The following is a 22,819-nucleotide window of genomic DNA, read 5'->3' on the forward strand; positions in this document are numbered from 1 at the left end:
GATTGTTGAACTAAAGTCACTGATTAGAGCAGAACTACCTCCCCTACTATACAGTGACTTTGGCAATAGGATGTTCAAGTTCTATTCAAGACTAACATGGTTCTATTCATCTTTCTCCTCCCCGCCTCCCTCTCTCAGGTACCACATGTCTGGTGGCCCTGCTGTCTGATAAAGAGTTGACGGTGGCGAACGTTGGCGACTCGCGCGGAGTGCTCTGTGACAAAGATGGCAATGCCATCGCCCTGTCACATGATCACAAGCCCTACCAGCTCAAAGAACGCAAGAGGATCAAGAAGGCTGGTGAGCAAAACAATATGCCTTAATAACTGGTTTAGGATCAGTTCTCTCCACCACTAGCTCTAATCTTAAACATTTATACAGTTGAAGTCGGAAGTTTACATACACCTTAGCCAAATACATTTAAACTCAGTTTTTCACAATTCCTGACATTTAGTCTAAGTAAAAATTCCCTGTCTTAGGTCAGGTAGGATCACCACTTTATTTTAAGAATGTGAAATGTCAGAATCATAGAGAGAATGACTTATTTCAGCTTTTATTTCTTTCATCACATTCCCAGTGGGTCAGAAGTTTACATACACTCAATTAATATTTGGTAGCATTGCCTTTAAATTGTTTAACTTGGGTCAAACGTTTCGGATAGCCTTCCACAAGCTTCCCACAATAAGTTGGGTGAATTTTGGCCCATTCCTCCTGACAGAGCTGGTGTAACTGAGTCAGGTTTGTAGGCCTCTTGCTCGCACACGCTTTTTCAGTTCTGCCCACAAATTTGATATAGGATTGAGGTCAAGGCTTTGTGATGGCCACTCCAATACCTTGACTTTGTCCTTAAGCCATTTTGCAACAACTTTGGAAGTATGCTTGGGGTCATTGTCCATTTGGAAGACCCATTTGCGTCCAAACTTTAACTTCCTGACTGATGTCTTGAGATGTTGCTTCAATATATCCACATAATTGTCCTCCATGATGCCATCTATTTTGTGAAGTGCACCAGTCCTTCCTTCGGCAAAGCACCCTCACAATATGATCCTGCCACCCCCTTGCTTCACGGTTGGGATGGTGTTCTTCGGCTTGCAAGCATCCCCCTTTTTCCTCCAAACATAACGATGGTCATTAGGGCCAAACAGTTCTATTTTTGTTTCATCAGACCAGAGGACATTTCTCCAAAAAGTACGATCTTTGTCCCCATGTGCAGTTGCGAACCGCAGTCTGGCTTTTTTTATGGCAGTTTTGGAGCAGTGTCTTCTTCCTTGCTGAGCGGCCTTTCAGGTAATGTCAATATGGAACTCGCTTTACTGTGGATATAGATACTTTTGTACATGTTTCCTCTAGCATCTTCACAAGGTCCTTTGCTGTTGTTCTGGGATTGATTTGCACTTTTCGCACCAAAGTACGTTCATCTCTAGGAGACAGAACGCGTTTCCTTCCTGAGCGGTATGACGGCTGCGTGGTCCCATGGTGTTTATACTTGCGTACTATTGTTTGTACAGATGAACGTGGTACCTTCAGGTGTATGCAAATTGCTCCCAAGGATGAACCAGACTTGTGGAGGTCTACCATTTTTTTCTGAGGTCTTGGCTGATTTCTTTTGATTTTCCTATGATGTCAAGTAAAGAGGCACTGGGTTTGAAGGTAGGCCTTGAAATACATCCACAGTTACACCTCCAATTGACTCAAATGATGTCAATTAGCCTAAAAGAAGCTTCTAAAGCCATGACATCATTTTGTGGAATTTTCCAAGCTGTTTAAAGGCACTGTCAACTTAGTGTATGTAAACTTCTGACCCACTGGAATTGTGATACAGTGAATTATATGTGAAATAATCTGTCTGTAAACAATTGTTGGAAAAATTCCTTGTCATGCACAAATTAGATGTCCTAACCAACTTGCCAAAACTATAGTTTGTTAACAAGAAATTTGTGGAGTGTTTGACAAACGAGTTTTAACTGTAGATGAAGCTACACAACTATCCCTGGTTCAGCTGTTATATTGTAGCTATACTGAGGGGTAAACCATGCCTCTGCCAAATGAAGATTAAAAATATATATATCAGGAGCAGTATCCATGACTACTCCCACGACCTTGATCTCCGATTATTATCTTAACGTTTCCTTGATGACATCATAGCTTTATATAGATCAGGGGGGGCAGTGAGTGAGGAATGGAATGCACTCAAGAGAACCCCAAAAACTTCTACAGAGCCCATTGGCTTGTGATGTAATTATAATTTTATACTGTTCCATATTCTCCTTCATGTGAAAGTGATTTTAATGTAATTGAGTAACAAATCAAGTAGGACACACTTGTTATTTGTGGCTGTCCATAGCTCACCATCGCCATCTACAGGTCGGTAGTGGAGCTGCAAATAAGTCATGACCGCAAATGACACACAAACTGGGTAAGCTAGTTGGCTAGCAGTTTCCAGTAACTGACCTAAGTAAGTAAGTGTAAAATCAGTGGTCATAAGTTCACACCAGCTTCCATGACTGTTTACAACATCTGCTCTGTCATTATTATTACTTGGGTCTCCAATGTGGTGCAGCGGTCTAAGGCACTGCATCTCAGTGCTAGAGGCGTCATTATAGACCCTGGTTAGATTCCAGGCTGTATCACAACCAGCCGTGATTGGGAGTCCCATAGGGCAGCGCACAATTGGCCCAGCGTCGTTAGGGTTTGGCCGTGGTAGGCCGTCATTGTAAATAAGAATTTGTTCTTAACTGACTTGCCTAGTTAAATCAAATATTATGACTGTTATTATATAGCTATTATGATGCAGGGTTCAAGTTAAGGGTAACCCTGTGTTTCCCTCCCGTTGAGTATGGCTTCCAAGTAAAGCCTTTTATCCAGTGTGTTACTCTGATTCCTCTTCATGGGTAATTCTCTAGTAACCTGGCTCGGTGCTCTGGCAGTGGGAGAGAATGCAAACACACAGAGACACACACAGGCAGGGCAGCGCAGACCTCATGTGTATACTGTTTCTTTTTTTGCTTTACCTTTGAACTTCAGTACTGTATGAACTGTGTCCAATATAAACCATTGTATCAGTGAAACGATGTTATACCAAAGAAAATACATTTCATGCCCTGATCCATTTATTCCCCCCTTCACTTGAATGGCTTCATGCTGTAGTTGATAAAGATGCATGGATCTGCTCATGGTCTAAGGAACACAAAAAATGTGTTTTATCTCTTCATCTGCTGTAACTAAAAGCCATTGGTTTCTCCTCTGTACTCCCTTTCTCTCCCCATCCTCCCCCTTCCAGGTGGCTTCATCAGTTTCAACGGTTCGTGGCGTGTTCAGGGCATCCTGGCAATGTCTCGTTCGCTGGGCGACTACCCTCTGAAGAACCTGAATGTAGTCATCCCCAACCCCGACATCATGACCTTTGACCTAGATAAGCTGCAGCCAGAGTTTATGATCCTGGCGTCGGACGGGCTGTGGGACGCGTTCAGCAACGAGGAGGCCATACGCTTCATCAAAGAGCGCCTCGACGAACCCCACTTTGGCGCCAAGAGCATCGTCCTGCAGTCTTTCTACCGCGGGTGCCCGGACAACATAACCGTCATGGTGGTCAAGTTTAAAGGTGCCGGTGGCAAGGCCGCAGAGCAGTAGACCTACCGATACATCCAAAGGAGAGATCTATATTATATATGTATGTGTATGCATAGGTTTAAAAGAAAAGAGGAAACAAGCGGTCAGGTTTTGGAGCGAGAACTGTTTGTATTGAGGATATTTACAGAAACGAGCCATTTGCCACCACAATGCCAATACTAAAATGTACACATACAAATTCACTCACACTCTCGAACAGTCACTTGTTTAGTTATTGTCTTCAATCCACATAACGTATCATTAATGTTTTTTAGTGTTTTTTTTTTGCAGTCATCCTCCAGGCCCTACACTGTGTCACTGTTACTGTTTTGCAGAAGAGGTACACCAAGATATCAACATAATTTTAAGTCGAGACCAAGTTGCAGTGATTTGTACATCTCTGAGAACTTTTTTTAGCAGATGTCATCTGATTTGGTGCTTACATACATCAGAGCACCTGTAACTGAACACCTGTTTGGTTAGCCGGAGGGGCAAAATAGTTTCTGTTTAAAGACAGCTCAGACTAGACAAACGTAACTGTGTTCTCTTCTGTTTTGTCTGGCATGGCCTATTTGCTTGGGGGGGGGGGGGCAGCAATCAAACAGACAGTGACTGATTGGATTAAGATGGCATTAGGAGATGCATGCTCTGCAGTCCTAAACAACGGACTGTTGTTGCCTGCATGAGTGTATCATGTCAAATCACATTCAGTTTGATTCTTCACTGTCACTCCTTGATTTCTAACGTTGATCTGTCGTTCTAAACATTGGCCATCTTGTCTGTCGGCTCCATAGACATTTAAACCTGTCGGCTCCCTAGCTCCATGTTGATTTTTGACCTGCAGTTGAGTACCCCCAAATGACTACACTGAGAATTGCAACTGTATTTTGAAGTTCTGTAGTTTATTGGTACTAAATATAATAGATTACTTTCCTCATTCATGCAGACTACTAATGATGTCATCTATGCCTGTCTGTCGACAACGATCTGTGGTCGTCCCTCGGCCCAGAATACATTTCTTTAACTCTAATCCCATGTTAACCCTGATCTAGGAATGGGTGGCACTTTGACACTAGTTGCACAAATGTTTGCACCATGCTGTTATTATTGTTATGCCAGTCTTTTTGAATTAATTATACAAATTAATTTTCACATGCGTGGTGGCATTGTACTGTTTGAATACCCAACACGTCTTTATTCTGATCATTGGCAGCCAATTGTCTTTCTGAAGTTGGGTTTAGTTCTATGGACTCACGCTCCCTCTACATTAGGGATTGTCACTGTCTGCCATATAGTACAGCTTACTTTAAGTTTATTTCTGTAAACTGACAGACTCAAAACGTAATATGAAGCCTTCGAATGAAATATTTACCTGTTGCCTTATTTTTTTTATATACATTTCCTCATGAATTTGTTGCCAAAACTAACTCCTTGGTTTGTAATGTTCGTTAAACATGCACATCGCATGTAGATATATCTCACGTGTCGAATACCATCGCAGATGTCTCCATGAGACAAGGAAGTGTGACATGAATGTACATACAGTGCCTTTGGAAAGTATTCAGACTCCTTGACTTTTTCTACAATTTGTTACGGTACAGCCTTATTCTAAAATTGATTAAACAAATAAAATTCCTCACACAATACCCCATAATGACAAAGCAAAAACAGAAATACCTTATTTACATAAGTATTCAGACCCTGTGCTATGAGACTCGAAGTTGAGCTCAGGTGCATCCTGTTAACATTGATCATCCTTGATGTTTCAACAACTTGATTGGAGTCCTCCTGTTGTAAATTCAATTGATTGGACATGATTTGGAAAGGCACACACCTGTCAATATAAGGTCCCACAGTTGTCAGAGCAAAAACCAAGCAATGAGGTCGAAGGAACTGTCCGTAGAGCTCCGAGAGGATTGTGTCAAGGCACAGATCTGGAGAAGGGTACCAAAAAATGTATGCAGCATTGAATGTCCCCAAGAACACAGTGGCTTCCATCATTCTTAAATGGAAGAAGTTTGAAACCACCAAGACTTCCTAGAACTGACTGCCAGGCCAAACTGTGTGATCGGGGGAGAAGAGCCTTGGTCAGGGAGGTGACCAAGAACCCTCAGGTCACTGACACTGAGGCCACTGGTTCACCTTCCAACAGGACAACAACCCTAAGCACACAGCCAAGACAATGCAGGAGTGGCTTCGGGACAAGTCACTGAATGTCCTAGAGTGGCCCAGCCCGGACTTGAACCCGATCGAACATCTCTGGAGAGACCTGAAAATAGCTGATCAGCAACGCTCCCCATCCAACCTGACAGAGCTTGAGAGGATCTGTAGAGAAGAATGGGAGAAACTCTCCAAATACAGGTGTGCCAAGCTTGTAGCGTCATACCCAAGAAGACTCAGTGCTGTCATCGCTGCCAAAGGCGCTTCAACAAAGTACTGAGTATAGGGTCTGAATACTTATCTAAATATGATATTTCAGTTTTAATTTTTAATAAATTTGCACCTTTTTTTTATATAAACTTTTTTGCTTTGTCATTATGAGGTATTGTGAGTAGATTTGAGGGGGGGGGGGGGGGGGGGGGGAAACAATGTAATTTTAGAATAAGGCTGTAACCTAAAGGAAAGTGGAACTAGTCAAGGGGTCTGAATACTTTCCGAATGTTACTGTTCTGTTCCCATGTTATCCTCTCCCTCCACATCTGCAATGAAGAAAGCAATGCACCAACTCTTTGGTTTATTAACAAAAGAGGTATTTTACTAGATTAGTATGTTTGTGCTTTTTCAGTTCCAAAATAATGTATGTTACAGAATGTTTATGTGGAGTTTGTATTTGTCTTTGTTGAATTTAAGAAACTGTAAAAAAAAATAATAATCTGTGTATTTTAAGATAAAATCAACAGATAACAATAAAAGGATTAATGATCATAGTATTGTCTTTCTTGGTCTTCATTCATGGGAGAAGAAAAATGATGTTTATAAATTATATTTGATTGGTTTGAGAGAACTGCAGATACAGTATATTTCAACGACCGTGCTGGTGAGTGGCCTAAAGAAGACTGATTGGTTTGTCAATAGCACTTGTTTTTACAGTATTTTTGTTTTGAATTTGTACAGTAAATGGGATACATGGTGGTAGATGTTGACTGGGTAAATCCAGGTAACACGTTACATTAAGGTATACTTAAATTGATTTATAATGGGCTTTATAAGTAGTTTATGAACTTAATTATTTGTTTTATTAATCTTTAATAAACTGTTAGAATACACTGTGATATGTTTTTTGATCTGACAATTCACGTGCCCTGTTTTCAGCACTTTGAATTGCATTATCTTTATTAAACAAAAATATAAACACAACAATTTCAAAGATTTTGCTAAGTTACAGTTCATGTAAGGAAATCGGTCAATTGAAATAAATAAATTAGGCCCTAATCTATGGATTTCATTTAACTGGGCAGGGGCACAGCCATGGATGGGCCTGGGAGGGCATAGGCCCACCCACTTGGGAGCGGGGCCCAGCCAACCAGAATGAGTTTTCCCAACAAAAGGGCTTTATTATAGACAGAGATATTCTTCTGCAAACCCCCCTCCACCCCCACCTTGACATCCTGCAGGTGAAAAAGCCAGATGTAGAGGTCCTGGCCTGGAGTGGTTACATGTGGTCTGCGGTTGTGAGGCCGGTTGGACGTACTGCCAAATGATTTAAAACGACATTGGAGTCGGCTTAGGATAGAGAAATTAACATTTAATTGTCTGGCAACAGCTCTAGTGGACGTTCCTGCAGTCAGCATGCCAATTGCACACTCCCTTAACTTGAGACATCTGTGGCATTGTGTTGTGACAAAACTGCACATTTTAGAGTGTGCTTTTATTGTTTAAAATGACACTGTTTATTAATCAGCTTCTTGATATGGCACACCTATCAGGTGGATGGATTATCTTGACAAAGCTTAAAATCCTCACCAACAGGGATGTAAACAAATTTGAGGTTAATAAGTTTATGGAATATTTCGGGGATTTTTTATTTCAGCTCATGAAACATGGGACCAACACTTTACACGTTGTGTTTATATTTTTGGTCAGTGTAGATAAATGGGTGTAGCCTAAGCTGAAAATATATATGATTTATACTGGTGATACTAATAATGATGTTTATGTTTGAACAATAGACAGGCCTATTTATATGGGGGACTATGAAAGTTATCTCATGCTATGGTGCCTGGAATCTACACCCTCAGCCAACTTTCCCAAATGGTTTTGTTGTGATGCAGTGCTGGTCTGGCATGTTGTGACTTCAAAGATAACTGTATGATGTAACCCACTAACCTTACAGGCCATTTGAGTACCCATGACCTACTGGTCTAAAACTGTCACTCTGACGCCATTTCCAGGAGACAGTCAGGAAGGAACACAAACCCCCCCTACACCCTAAAAAGGACTTCCTGCTAAGTGTGATGGCCTGAAGCAGGTGACTCTTTCAGCAGTGCAATAGTAATATAAGACACAGAGGCTCTAACCTGAACCATCACCAGAGACATAAAAAGCTTTACCGAAAGCTGCGTAATGACTTGGACATCTTACAACAACAGGGGGAGTGGTCTTGCTGCCTCCTTGGTGTACATAAGCCATTCTGATTTGCACCCTGCCTTTATAAGAGGGGATTCATCACAGCCAGAGCTCAGAAAAAGACAGAGCTTACAGAGCAGAGCACAAAGTAACTGCGGGCAGGGCATTGCTGCACAGAGCTGAGGCAGCAACAACAACACAAGCCAGCCTTCTTCTCTAGACAACAGGACCTGTGTTTGGGTTGAGCATGGGACTGCATGGGTCTAAACACCCTCATCAGGCTCAGATTGTGATGCTGGGCCTGGACGGCTCGGGGAAGTCCACCCTGCTCTACAAGCTCAAGTACAACGAGTCTGTCATCACCGTGCCCACCGTGGGCTTCAACGTGGAGATGCTGGAGACGGAGGCGAGGGGTCCGGGGTTGACCGTGTGGGACGTGGGAGGCCAGCAGAGGATGAGGCCCCACTGGAAGCACCACTACCCAGGCACGGAGGCCCTGGTGTTTGTGGTGGACAGCTGGGACCGCAGGCGTTTGGATGAGGCAAAGAAAGAGCTCCATCAGGTCATTATTTATTCATAATAAAACTTTTTTATACAATTCGGCCTTATCCTGATGCATGAATGTAAAGAAATTACAGGTCATATCCAGATCTCTTTCTTGTCATATTAGGCCATGTTGTTGTGGGGTATAATAATGTGTATACTGATCTTTTACATCACACAACAGGTGCTGAGGAGCGGGAGTCTAAAAAGCCTTCCTCTGGTGGTGCTGGCCAATAAGCAGGACCTCCCCGGGGCAGCAAGCCCACAGGAGATCACCCACAGGTTGGACCTGAGGAGGGTATGTGGAAACAGGGATTGGTTTGTCCAGCCGTGCTCTGGGAGGACTGGTGTGGACCTGGAGGAAGGCTTCAGAAGGGTTGCCTATATGTTGAAGACTTCACTAAAGCAGACTAAGGCGGATATAAAGAACACAGTAAAACAACTGAAACCCAAAGCCATTACGATGATGACCAAGACACAAGGCCTGGGCTGCAGCTAAAACCAGTGATTATAAAACCCTATCGATGGGTGTAATAATCTCCCTTGGATTATTTTGTATTCTTCTTCTGGATTATTTTGAGCAGAATAGCTGATTTAGAATGCCCTGTGTTGGATCATTCTGACACACTCATTCTTGAATATGGGAACAAGACTCTCCAGAACAAACTTGAGATCCCAACGTATCTAACGCTGAAAGCTATCATTTTGCACGTTTGTTGATTGATGTATCAAAAACACTTTTGAACAATGGGAATTTCTGCATTTCCTTGTGATTTTTTTATTATAAATTAAAAACCACTCATTGATAGTGTTACTTGAAGGTGTTACTTTTCAAGGCAGAAATATAAACTATTGAATATTTTACATAGTCATGACCAGAATCAGATGCAATGCATTTAGCCAGCACAGTTATTTTGTAGACTAATTTATCTGGAGCAAACAAGGGGAATAATGCAAGTATTCAAATGGACTGAACAACATCACAAATCACAAACCCCTAATGAGAGAGCAATATACAACATTTACAGACTTCTTTAGTTTAGAAATTACAAGTTTAGACACAGGAGTAGTAGGCTTATACCAAATACACTGATTGAGATATCACACTGATTGAGAGATATCAAAAGAGTGTGGGATCTGTGGATTAGAATGATAAACATGTCCCAAAACAGTTCTTCCATAATGAAAGTATGTCCCATATATTCCATTAAAAAGGGTAGAGTTATATTGGAACTGGCTTTGTAACATCAAATTAGATTTTAGTTCCATGTTCCACATTCTAGAATCTAAGGAAGTGTTTTTTTATGGGACACAACAATTTATAGATGAAACTGGAGAATTTTGCACTTTAGACAACTTAGTATTGGAAATATTAAGTGTTAACCAAATGGACCTCGAGGTATGTATGCCTATACACAATGAAGCTCACTATAATGTACAACATTGAAAACAACATATTTGATAGTATCTATCTTAGTTTCGCTAATTGTTACATTCATAGCTAACGTTAACGACCAACACGTTGACTTACTGTTGTAACGTTACTAGCTATGTGCTTACATCCTATTCTGTTTGGGAAATAACAAATCTTGGCATTGTGAACTTTCATGTATTATTTAAATAAGTTAAATAACAGTTTTGACACTTGACTTCGGCAGTTGGTACCTAGCTACATTTCTGATTGTTGCCGTAGTGACTACTATAGATAGTTTCAGGGTCAAGAAGGCAACACAACTTGATATTTATTAATGATGGGCAGCACCGATATAGAATAAGTCTATATCGATATAAATATATCAGTATAGGACTAGTAACTGTTTAGGCCTACTAACACGTTACCAAAATGCACTGATTGACAGATCATAACAGTGTGGTGGTCTGAACTAGCTACGAACCACAGCGCGACCTAGTGAGGAATAATAACCTATTTCGCGAGACCAACGAGTGAGCAATAACGGGAATTCCCCACCCTTCTACGCCAGAGCGAGGCTGTGTCTCTACGACCGGCATTCCCAGTATGCACCGCGGACAGACCAACAAAAAATAGTCCGGTAACTGAAAGGCCTGAAAAAAATAACTCGAAAGGAGTAGCGGCTAGCTGATTCATTGCAAACGGTGTTAAAACATAGCTAAAATTGCTAACATGTCTGACAACGAGAAACTAGACAACCAGCGACTGAAGAATTTCAAGAACAAGGGTCGTGATTTGGAGGTAAAGTATTTGATTCCGTCGATGGGTCCCTTTTCATATGCGCTATTTTGTTGCTTGGGGCTGCGCTGTGTGACGTCGTTTGTAATTTTCATGATCTGGAACTTTGCACCCAGACCAAACCAGGCCTTATCTGATCGTCAAATAGACCAAGGCCTTTCTATCAATCCATCTGACTTTCTGAACCAGAATAAAAGTAATCCACAACACGTGAAACGTCCCCAACTAACCGAACTAGCAAACGACTTCCAGTTCCATCTACACTAAACTGGTAGCTAGCTAGTCTACAGGCCGTGATAGCAATGGTACACTAACAAACACGCTGTTCTAGATAGCTATATTTGCTATTCGACAGTCATCTGAAATGTAGTTAGGTAGCTGTGTCAGACAACCCACCCAGTTTGGAATTGACATACCGTTACTTAACCACATCTTTTCGATGGTGTTCTCTTAACGAGATTCGTATCCCCTTCTAACGACTGCGCTAGTCAGCCACATCCGTGGTTTGGATTAGCTAACGTTAGCTAGTCAACTATAATGTACCACCCCTCCCCGGCTACAGCTTACTAGCTATGTAATGTAGTTAGCTAGCCAACTAATTTACACGCAATTATCAGATGGTATATATTCTTGTAGCCAGTAAGATTTTAAAACTGGTACCTACCGTTGGCTAGCTAACTAATGACCTCAAATAGAAAATTACGCAGTAAAAACCTCAACTATACTAGCTAACGATAGCTAGATCAACTTAGCTAGCTAACGTTAGCCACCCAACTGAGTTTGTCAATTTAACTTTAGCTTCGTAGTTAGTTGTTCCAAGTGTCAAATGTAATGGTAAATGTTAGCCGCTTACTAGTTGGCAGCTTCTTTAACTACAAATATTGAAATATGTCTCGTTAGCCAGTACCCGCTGTTGGTAGCTAGCTAGATTACTAGCTAACCTGCTAGCGTAGCTCATCAAAACAATGGCGAAATGTAGCTGGTCAGGGTACCTTTGCAGGCCTTGGCAGACCCATAACGAAAGTTATAGCCATTGTGAGGTATATGGATAGCAAGTATAGGACAGTTAAACGTTAACATTGCATTATACTAATCAGTGTTTTCCCTAGCTTTGGAACACAACATCGGGGGGCTGTGTTTGGTTGGACTCCCAGAGTTGTGAATCCTTCTGATGGGTGGCGACAGGAAATAAACCTACCACAATATGTAGAGTTCCTATAGATTATGCACATGCCTTTATTGACAGGAAACGTTTTTTTTGGTGAAGCCGGCTATATTGTGGTAGGGTTATTTTACGTCGCCAGCCATCAGAATGATGCACAACTCGGGAAGTCCAACCAATATACAGACTCCCGATGTTGTCCCAAAGCTATTTGCCCCCAGACCGTTCCGGACTGGGTGCAAGGGCACCACACCCAACACCCAAGGCTTCTTCTACTTAACTACATTTTCAGTTCAAACTAGTGGAAGCTAAATTATTATAGGCAAGGGGAACAGATGATAGAGGAACACTTATACTAGCTAGGCCTATGTATTATTTTTAAGCTAGAGGAGAAGTGCCTGCCTCTTTTTAATGATGATGTAATATGGCTAGTCAATGGCAGGGGCATTGTTTGCAGAGGAAACAAGAATATTGCTTGCATAACAACTAACATGCATAACTAGGCTATATCACACCAACACATGATAGAAATGCTGATCATATTTGAGTGATGCACTGTCTGCCACTTCACTGTGGAGTGGGAGTATAAGAAGGAAATGGGCAGGGCCCTTCTAGACAGAAGGAAGAATTTAACTTTGTACTTTCACTATATCAACCCATCATGACAAATGGCCAAAGGCCAGTATTTTATGACAGCACATTACTTAATGAGTCCTTATAAGAAATGTAATGTCTGTCAATCAGGTGCTTGAAAATGGTCCCTTGTATTACCACCCATTATTAACATGAGCCCTTACATACAAAACACCAGTAGTTGAGATCTGTGTTAAGTCGGTCTATGTAAATGAGGTCTGTGTTGTGAATGTGAGCTGGTGATTTCAGGCAGTGGTATGGCAGGCTGGTTCTATCACTGTGCCATCAAAGCTGTGGATGAACAATATGTCTCTGAACAGCTCTCTAAGCACATACACAGGATGTCGTCATCTCATCATATTGGGAGGATAAACATCTCATTTAGGTTTTGCGTGTGGATTATGGAAGTACCAACAAATAAATCGGGCACACATACAGTGTATATTTGTACAAGGGAGGCTAATATATTGGTTTTCTCCGCTATAGACGATGAGAAGACAGAGGACAGAGGTGGTGGTGGAACTCCGCAAGGTAATTGTTCAACTTCTTTCCTTTAATCTATGTCAGACGAGATACAAATGCATTTCAAACAGGGTATCAAAGATGAGTTTAAAGGGATACTTCGGGATTTTGGCAATAAGGCCCTTTATCTACTTGTCAGATGAACTTGTGGATACCATTTTTATTTCTGTCCTTTTCTGATGGTAGTTTGAAGCCAATGCTAAGTAGTGTTAGCGCAATGATTGGAAGTCTATGGGTATCTGCTAACATCTCAAAGTATTCCTTTAAATGCTTGTTTAATAGTTGAGCCTGTTGCCATGCTGATGCATGTACGTTAAGACGGCTGTCTTGCCCTGCTCTCTGCAGAACAAAAGGGACGAACACCTGCTGAAGAGGAGAAACGTGCCCCACGAGGACACCTGCGAAGACTCTGATGCCGACGGAGACTTCAGATCGGTACGTTCTGATTGGCCCTCTGTCATTTTCCTCTGTGATCCTCCAGAGAGCATGGCTTTCCTTCCTTCCTTGAAGATAGGGATTAACAGGTGATTTAGATGTATGGTAAAGACTGAGTTCCTAGAACTGTTAGCTAAAATATATCCACATGCAATCCAAAACAAATGGGAGGGGACCTCTTGTTGCAATAAAATATGAACAAAATAGGATGACTATCAACTGTACTTTGTTTTTTATAGTATCTTTTTTAGGATTTGTAATGTACAATGTTTGGCCCGTGTTGACATTCCTCTCGGACTGATTAGTGTCTCCAGGCATTCAGACTTGTTCTTCCTAGTCAGGACTGCCTCTCAAGGCCTGACTAATCACCCTGAGGTGTGGCCACAGTGCAAACAAACCATTACGTTTCCACTGGCCGTGTTTGACATGGGCAAAATAAATAGTTCCCTGACCAAGTACCTCCTTTTATCTTGCAGCAAAACACCTCTCTTGAAGCAATAGTACAAGTAAGTGCACTTCCAATTTTGAAACATTTCTTAGACATGGATTTGCTTCCACAGTATGTGATTCCCTGTGTGCTGTTGTGTTGCAGAATGCCACCAGTGATAACCAGGGAGTTCAGCTGAGTGCCGTGCAGGCTGCAAGGTAGGAACTATCTCCTCCTACACCCGGCTCTGCTGGTTGCCATGGTGATTCACACTCAAACATGGTTCCAAAACCCATCTCTAGAATGTTGTGGAGTGGCATGTTCTGGAGCATAGCCTACAAATTATTTAATGGTTTCCGGCGAACATGCTAGACTTAGTTCTGTTTCATTGTCGCTGGTCTTGTGTAATCATTGTGAGATTGCATTGTCATGTCTGTAGTCAACAGCGCTGGTGTTGTGCAACAACTCAGATGTTTACATTTCACATTCCTTTATTTTATGTTTTGCTGTGTCTTAAGTGCAAGTATTTGGGAATAATGGACATTTTCTCCCTGCAGGAAGCTGTTGTCTAGTGACCGTAACCCTCCCATAGATGACCTGATCAAGTCTGGCATTCTCCCTATCCTGGTGCACTGTCTGGACAGAGATGACAAGTAAGCAGGGCTTTACTTTGTGTTATAATTACTCTGTGTGTTATATAATAGAAGTGGTTGTGACCTAAGCGGTCCCGTGTGGCTCAGTTGGTAGAGCATGGCGCTTGCAACGCCAGGGTTGTGGGTTCAATTCCCACGGGGGGACCAGGGTGAATATGTATGAACTTTCCAATTTGTAAGTCGCTCTGGATAAGAGCGTCTGCTAAATGACTTAAATGTAAATGTAAATGTAAGCAGTGCTGCAGTGAATGTAAGCTAAGCGTCACTCCACTGAGAATGGATCTCTTCGGGTGATGAGGAAAGTATGTTGCAATGCAAATGTTTTCATAAACAGGTGTGAGGATTGTCAGAACCACTGACGGATGGAATAAGAACCCTTTCCATCGCACTCATTTTTTCCCCTCTCTCCACCCTTTCTCTTTCTACATCCTCCATCTCACTTCTGCCTCTGTCTCCAGTCCATCTCTACAGTTTGAAGCTGCCTGGGCTTTGACCAACATTGCCTCAGGAACCTCAGAGCAGACCCAGGCAGTGGTCCAGTCCAGTAAGTACCAGCTTACAATATCAGCGCAACCACTGCCAGTACTTTCTTGGGGCTAGGTGGGATTTTCTATCATCATGCCTACCAGGTCTTGGATTTGTAGTTTATGTGCCCCTGAATGGCAGATTATGTGTAGTCTTTGGTGGTGGAGTTAGCTATTAAATATTAATTTGAGGATTTCTTCTCCTGCAGATGCTGTGCCACTGTTCCTGAGGCTGCTGCAATCTCCTCACCAGAATGTGTGTGAGCAGGCGGTCTGGGCCCTGGGCAACATCATAGGTGAGTCTGGATTCTTCTCTGTGTCTGGGACCCTCTAACAATGGAGGCTGATTGTGGGAATGGCTCAGGGATTCTCTGTCTCAAGGCATCATCGGTGAGAGTTTCACAAACAATCTCTGTTCCTAGGCGACGGACCCCAGTGCAGGGACTATGTGATCAGTCTGGGTGTGGTGAAGCCCCTGCTGTCCTTCATCAGCCCCTCTATCCCCATCACCTTCCTCCGTAACGTCACCTGGGTCATGGTCAACCTCTGCCGCCACAAGGACCCACCGCCACCCATGGAAACCATCCAGGAGGTAAGAGAGGGAGTGTTTGTACACCTTGGTCATGGTCAATCTGTCCTGGCAAAATGACCTGAGGACACTATCCAGGAGTTACTGGCTCTGTTAGTCTGTTTATCTGAATCTCTCTGTCAGTGTGTTGTTGAAACTGAGCATTATGTACAGGGTGTGCCCCTGGGGTATATGTATCAATCTGTCTCTCTGTCCTCCTGGCTCCTGTTTCATTCCCGTTTCCTGCCAATGTCACTCTCTCCCCTCATGCGAGAGATGGAGGGATTGATCAGTAGTCGGCTAGTTGTCAGTGGGATGAATGGAGGGAGAGGGCAGGATTAGTCAGTTCCCAGCAGGTGTGCTCCTAATCTGGTGAAATGAGGGCTGATTTAGTGCTCGGCGCGGCATGTCTGTGGAAGAGGTATCACTGCTGGATAATACTGGACCATGTCTCTAAACTGCCATAAGCCCCTTAGAAAAAGGGCGCTGGAAATTGGGGTCCTTAATGTTAAGAGGAATCCCTAACTGAAAATGCCCCCCCCCCACCACAAAATTAAAATCGGTACAGTTATCAAAAACATATTTTCAGTGTTATAACCTAACTAGACGATGGGCTATAAAGGCTCTCCCCTTTGACCTCCTCCCTTTATTCTCTTGACCGTTGATCAACTCATGATGATTATTTGTTTTTAGTTGTTACTTTACATCCCTTTGAGATTTCTTTATATAATTTATTACGCTATATAAGTTGAATTAATAAAGTTTTGTAATTATTAAAGGTAGACTCAGCGATATGCCGTAGATGCAGAAAGTAAACAGCATAGTGGGTCAATTTCCGCAACAACTAAGAGCGTTGAAGCGTGAGGCTCAACTTTTTAATGAATTTTTCATATCATTTTAACGGACACCTCCCACCAAATGGCGGTTTAAACATAAATATTGTCCATTTGACACATCCCCAGTGGGAATATCCTATTCCTGTCATTTTGTTGGCATCTCTCTCACTGACTCTCTTGCTCTCTCCCTCTTTTCTCTCTCAGATTCTTCCAGCTCTCTGTGTGCTGATCCACCACACTGATGTTAATGTGAGTTCCTCAATCACTGATTGTATTCAGAAAGACACAACCTGATTTAGTTCAAGTTGACATTGATTTCCCCTTTTTAATAACCACAAGCCGATATTAATGCATGATCTGTATGTTGATGAATGAGTGTATGTTTTGTTTTTGGACCTGTGACCCTGTGTGTTGATTCCTGTAGATCCTGGTGGACACGGTGTGGGCTCTGTCCTACCTGACAGACGCTGGCAACGAGCAGATTCAGATGGTCATCGACTCCGGCATTGTGCCCAACCTGGTGCCCCTGCTTAGCCACCAGGAGGTCAAAGTCCAGGTACGGAGACACAGAGATGCCCGTGGAGAAACAGATCTAGGATCAGCTTAGCCCTCCAAGTCTCATCTTCAACGAGAACTGTCCGTAGATCATCATCTAGGATCAGCTCCATTCTACTCAGTGGGGCTCGGGAAGACAGACGCCAACCGAATGGAATGGTTGCTTTTGTAAGGAATGAGCCGTGCCAGACCATAGCTGTGTTTGCAGATGTGATTGAGTCAGATAGGTGTGTAAGCAATATGGCGGTGGCTTCTCTATGCTCATTAGAAGGATAGGTAGAGGCATCACCACATCACTTACCCATATCAGTTACCTTCAGGTCTGCAAATACTGAAGGGGACGGGGCAAGGGGTTGTTTTCAGTCAGGTACTTGGAGACCTGTGCACTGCGGTGGTTAGATTAGGTTAGGGTTTGGAGGAGAGCTCTTGTCCTGAGCTGCAGTGTTTTGATCTGAGATGGGTTCCTGTATGGCCGGGTGGGGCCGTTGGGTGTCTGTGTAAGTCAGTTACTATGGTGCAGTAGTTACGCTGACTCTAGGGCTGGGCGATATTGCCAAAATATCATCACCGTATAAAAAATAAAAATACAATTGGATGGTATTTTTAGTTTTTGAATAATAAAAGTTGTACATTTGCTTTATGAGTAGTGAGTGATCCGAGAGTGCTTTATGAGTAGTGAGTGATCCTAGGGTGCTTTATGAGTAGTGAGTGACCCTAGGGTGGCAACACATATATTCTAAGTGATTTCAATGGGTCTTTCTCCATTCTGATTGTTTTATACTGTTCAATTCAACTTCATTTTGGCATTTTCATCATTTTCTGTATTACCTGCACTAATTTGACAATTTCCATTCTGCAAAGTAGGGCTGCACAATATTTTAACCAAATGTTGCAATTGTGATTTGACTTGCGATTTAGAGAAACAAGTTGGAATCATGGAAATAGATAGATTGTTCTAGTTAGAATATTAATAGTGGGCACTTTAAATACAGTATTTGACGTGACATGGAATTAAATTGCCAGGGAGGAGTTATTATGACAGGGTAGGAACCAAAGTGTTGTTTCCTAGGGGACCCTATAATCTTTGGCTATGTTGAATGTTTTCGCTTAGCGTCTTCATGCTTTGCGTATTCCTTCTTGATTTAGAAGATACTGTTGCACAAACATGACGATTTAGGTCTAATCGGTCACTGGTAATATCAGGCTGTATAGCTAATTAGGTTTTCTCTGACTCTGCTTTTTGGAAAACGGCGCCAATTGGGATGACTCAAATAGCGAAGTAAACTATAAAAATGGACGTTACACATGGCGTATCACATTAAACAAACAAAAACATTAAAATACTGTAAAAACCCAAACGTGCGTAAATACCAGTGAATTGTAAAATGTGGTATGCTGCCCAGCCCTAGCTAACCCTACAGATCATACTGCTCAGGACTTGAATGGGTCTTACTCCTGGCCCTGATGCCAGGAGTCTGGTGGTTACTGTGCTGATATTCATACTCAAACATTCTTTGGGTGGTGGTTGGTTTGCTTACTTCAGTTAGTTGCGTGAATGTTCGTTGATGCTTGGAGTTGTTTGTATTGACTACTATGTGGAACTTGATTGTGTGTTTCTCTCTAGACTGCTGCACTGCGGGCGGTGGGCAACATAGTGACTGGAACAGATGAACAGACCCAGGTGGTGCTCAACTGTGACGCCCTGGGACACTTCCCCTCTCTCCTTACACACCCCAAGGAGAAGATCAATAAGGTAACAAACACACCATAATACATACACTCTGCACCGTTTCACCTTGCCACAGCACAGCAGGTGTGTCAGTGGGACTGATCATGCTAGAAGTGATGAAATCAGAGACATGGTGCAAGTGTGAATGCTATATGAATGACAGTGAATGGGGATATAACTATTAGTTAGGTACTCTCATCATGGAAGAGCCGGATCAAGGAGACTTCAAGAAGCTGGTGGAAATTACAGTTTGAGTAGATTTTGGGGTGGTCTGGGACGGTGGGTAGAGTGTGAGATGTGAGTGCGTTTGTGTAGTATTTCTGGGTGAAGGGTAGTGGGCGCAGAAGACCCATGGGTCTCTGCTGATATCGGAGTGCATCTGAGGCCTGTCACTCAAACAGAGGCCCCTCCCTCCGTGACTGAGCCAATGATTAGGGCCTCACGACCGCCCCTGCCCTGCCCACAGCACCCTATCTCGACCAGGGGCCACAGCTCTGAGCAGGCCCCTGGAGTCTGATCTAGCTCAGTCCACACACCTTTGAATTCCAGGTGTGAACTCCTCACCATTTCTGCAGTCCTCCTAACACACATGCACACACTCTAGCGCACACACTGACTGCTTATTCAGGCCCTGCTTCTCACACACAACACTTTAAGGAGTAGTCACACTGAGTGCTGCTGTTTCTTCTCCCATCCTGCAGGAGGCAGTGTGGTTCCTGTCCAACATCACAGCAGGCAACCAGCAGCAGGTGCAGGCTGTCATTGATGCCAACCTGGTACCCATGATCATCCACCTTCTGGACAAGGTCTGTTTCCTCACTTTCACTGCTTCATTCATCTCTTCATCAGAGCTTTCTCTCGCACAAAATAAAGCAGTGATGAGTGTCATATTGGGGAAATATTCATTCAAATGTTTTTGAAGGGAGACTTTGGAACACAGAAAGAAGCAGCCTGGGCCATCAGCAATCTGACAATTAGCGGGAGGAAGGACCAGGTGAGCTCAACTGAGGCCTACCCACTTTACCACATACACCTCACCTGACATCCATACACTCGAATTCCCACGTTTTGTAAAGCCCCAAGCTGACCCTTCTATGGTCCTGTAGGTTGCGTACCTGATCCAGCAGCAGGTGATCCCTCCCTTCTGTAACCTGCTGACAGTGAAGGATGCTCAGGTGGTACAGGTGGTCCTGGACGGCCTCAGCAACATCCTCAAGATGGCTGACGACGAGGCCGAGACCATTGCCAACCTCATCGAGGAGTGTGGAGGTCAGAGCCCAGCCCACTCAGTTAACCCTCAAGCGTCATTGTTCCTCCCAACTGTTTATGTTGAAGTATAGGGTTTCTATCTCAGTGGCTGTGTAGATTTGACTGCTGAACCATCTCTCTTCCCTGCCCCTCAGGTCTGGAGAAGGTGGAGCAGCTCCAGAATCATGAGAATGAAGACATCTATAAACTGGCCTACGAAATTATTGATCAGTTCTTCTCATCTGATGATGTAAGTCAGAGCTCTAATATGACCATGTCTTGGTTGGGGAAGGTACTGCATACTACATTTTGGGGAATGTCTTATTGGTATAGATTAAGTTATTGTCTGATGTTCAGATTGATGAAGACTCCAGCCTGGTTCCAGAGGCGATCCAGGGGGGAACGTACGGCTTCAATTCCTCCACCAACGTGCCAACAGAGGGGTTCCAGTTCTAGAAGGCATCTCGGGAGTCTGGAGTTTTGTTTGCGATGCAGCACTCTGTTCAACATAAAACAAATTAGGAGAGAAAGAGAGCGAAAGAGTGTGAGAGAAATTAGATCCATTGTGCTTGGCTCGTGGGATCCGTGGCTGCATCTTATCTGAGAGAAAATGTGTTGATTTCATTTGGCATTCCAGGGGAACCAGCCCAAATGAAGTTTGAGATGGCGAGTGGGTGTGAGTGAGTGGCTACATGTTGCAAAAAACAAACATCTCCATCGAATGCGTTGAGACACGCCGAGTAACTTCCATGTTATTGGAGCTTTCAGGGGAAAAAAACGGAAAACTACTACAATGACGACAAAAACGCCATGTCAGCCCGGGGAGAATCAAATACTTCAAAATCAAGAAATTGAGGCAACAAACACAAAAGGAAAACCAACAAAACAAGCGTAAGATGAACCATATGACAATTCTGCGGTCCTCCGACCGGAGGGGGCGCCACCTCCTGTGCGCCCACCCCCCCCCCAATCGGCCACGCCATCAGACGTGTGTGTGAATGGACCCATTGTGTATGAATGTCTGGACTCAGTGCTGAGGAGCCAGGTTCATTTCCTCCAACCAGAGGCCCTCGGTGGGGCGTCTCTCCCCCCCCCCCCCCCCCCCCCCCCCCCCGCGGTGGTGGGCAGGGCCAGAGTCCAGCGGGCGTGTGCAAGAGAATGGACGAGTGGCGTGTGTGCGTGTCTGGAGTGTGCAAGAAGACTGGATGTGAACGCATGCAGAGAGAAACAAAATAGATACAACATAAGAGTAACAAAACCGAGAAGCGCAAACGAAGGAAAATACGAGAAGAAATTCTGCCTTCTAAAGAGGCAGATACAAATCCCTGAAAGGAAGAACTTTGGAAATGAAAAAACATGTAATCACAAGGGTTTTGTTTTTTTGTTTTTAATTTGTATTAATTGACACTGGACAGCGCTATTGGCAGGTGGAGCAGCGGGTGCATTGTATTAAGATGCATTTGGTGGCTTTTCTTTTTGCATCCAGTGTGTACAATTTTTATTTTCTGCTTTTACTTTCATTGCTTATGTGAGGTGATTAATAAGGATCATATTCCACCTCCCCACATTAACCATACCTTTGCACCAGATATGGGTTTGATGCTGTGAAATTCTGACATCATTATTGTCAACCAAATGACTTGTGTACTCCCCTAGCATGATTTAATGTTTAGTCTTTCTCTTGAAGCAAAAATCACTGCTTTTGCAGTATTGTTGCCATAGCTTTGACTTATCACAAGGGGAAATTAAAAATTGCCATTTTATGTCACTTTGAGTCATTACCTTTGTATGTACTAAGCTATAGCACAGTTCATTTGAGGGGTTTTTAGTTTCTTTAGGCTGTGTACACAGTGTAATTTTCTTTTTTTTAGTAAACTGCTGTTTAAATGTTACCTGTCTCCCCCTACTGAGTTAAGTTTCTGATTTGAAGATAAATCTGAACAGTTTTGCACATGTACTGCAGAGTGAGAGGCCTGAAGTCATTCAAAGGTGTGGTTAGACTCTCAAATCAGACCTGCTAACACCTTCAACAATATGCATCATCCAACCACAAGCTTTGTTTTATATTCAGTAGTAGCCATAATCAACTCATGTTGAGCCATTTTTAGGGAATTTGAAAGTAACTTTTTTTTTAGTAGGGGTAATAACTATTCTGCCTGATTTTGAGGCATCCCTGAATTGGGGAAAGGTAAGTATTGGGGATTGGACCCCCTAGCCTCGACAGGGTGGCTCAATTATAAATGTTGAGCCTTATTCCTTGACCTAAGAACTCATGAACAAGTTTGCTGTACCTCCCAAACCCTTGCTCCTGTCCCGTTTTCCATTTAGGTGCCCAATCTTCCCCCATTTTTCTTTGTGTTAATTTAAAAAAGACTGTAGAAATTGATTACACTTTGTGGTCATCATAACCTTCTGTTGAACATAGTTTTTTTTTTTTTTCAGCATTCCTTGTTAGCAAATATGTGGTTTCAAAAAATGAAATGGTGGTTAACCTGTTGAGTTGGCTCTACAGGCTAGATTGTCTTCAAGAAAATAAATAGTGAAACCCACATGTATGGTCTGTTTTTCTTGTCTTTTAATGGTTCATGTATACTGTATTA

At 42.9% G+C, this 22,819-nt stretch overlaps 3 protein-coding genes across 3 annotated transcripts in view; all 3 read left to right on the forward strand.

The window, feature by feature from the left end:
• Positions 1 to 6,536, forward strand: part of LOC129822267 (protein phosphatase 1L-like) — a 46,269-nt gene extending 39,733 nt beyond the window's left edge. Inside the window, exons 3-4 of the mRNA XM_055880398.1 lie at positions 139 to 300; positions 3,281 to 6,536. Of these exons, the coding sequence (XP_055736373.1) occupies positions 139 to 300; positions 3,281 to 3,630 (512 nt within the window). The 3' untranslated portion in view covers positions 3,631 to 6,536. The remainder of the gene's footprint in view (positions 1 to 138; positions 301 to 3,280) is intronic.
• A 1,428-nt stretch (positions 6,537 to 7,964) lies between these two features.
• On the forward strand, positions 7,965 to 10,556 carry LOC129822269 (ADP-ribosylation factor-like protein 14). The gene is made up of 2 exons (XM_055880400.1): positions 7,965 to 8,737; positions 8,903 to 10,556. The coding sequence occupies exons 1-2, from the start codon at positions 8,423 to 8,425 to the stop codon at positions 9,215 to 9,217; spliced, it is 630 nt and encodes a 209-aa protein (XP_055736375.1). The 5' UTR covers positions 7,965 to 8,422; the 3' UTR covers positions 9,218 to 10,556.
• A 182-nt stretch (positions 10,557 to 10,738) lies between these two features.
• On the forward strand, positions 10,739 to 22,768 carry LOC129822268 (importin subunit alpha-3-like). Its single transcript, XM_055880399.1, has 17 exons — positions 10,739 to 10,930; positions 13,209 to 13,253; positions 13,590 to 13,679; positions 14,156 to 14,185; positions 14,272 to 14,324; positions 14,664 to 14,759; positions 15,218 to 15,303; positions 15,493 to 15,579; positions 15,706 to 15,875; positions 16,892 to 16,936; positions 17,112 to 17,243; positions 18,867 to 18,995; positions 19,673 to 19,777; positions 19,894 to 19,965; positions 20,078 to 20,240; positions 20,375 to 20,469; positions 20,577 to 22,768. The coding sequence occupies exons 1-17, from the start codon at positions 10,862 to 10,864 to the stop codon at positions 20,673 to 20,675; spliced, it is 1,566 nt and encodes a 521-aa protein (XP_055736374.1). The 5' UTR covers positions 10,739 to 10,861; the 3' UTR covers positions 20,676 to 22,768.
• The last annotated feature ends 51 nt before the right edge of the window (positions 22,769 to 22,819 follow it).

Source organism: Salvelinus fontinalis, chromosome 24 (assembly GCF_029448725.1).
Source record: "Salvelinus fontinalis isolate EN_2023a chromosome 24, ASM2944872v1, whole genome shotgun sequence".
NCBI lineage: Eukaryota > Metazoa > Chordata > Actinopteri > Salmoniformes > Salmonidae > Salvelinus > Salvelinus fontinalis.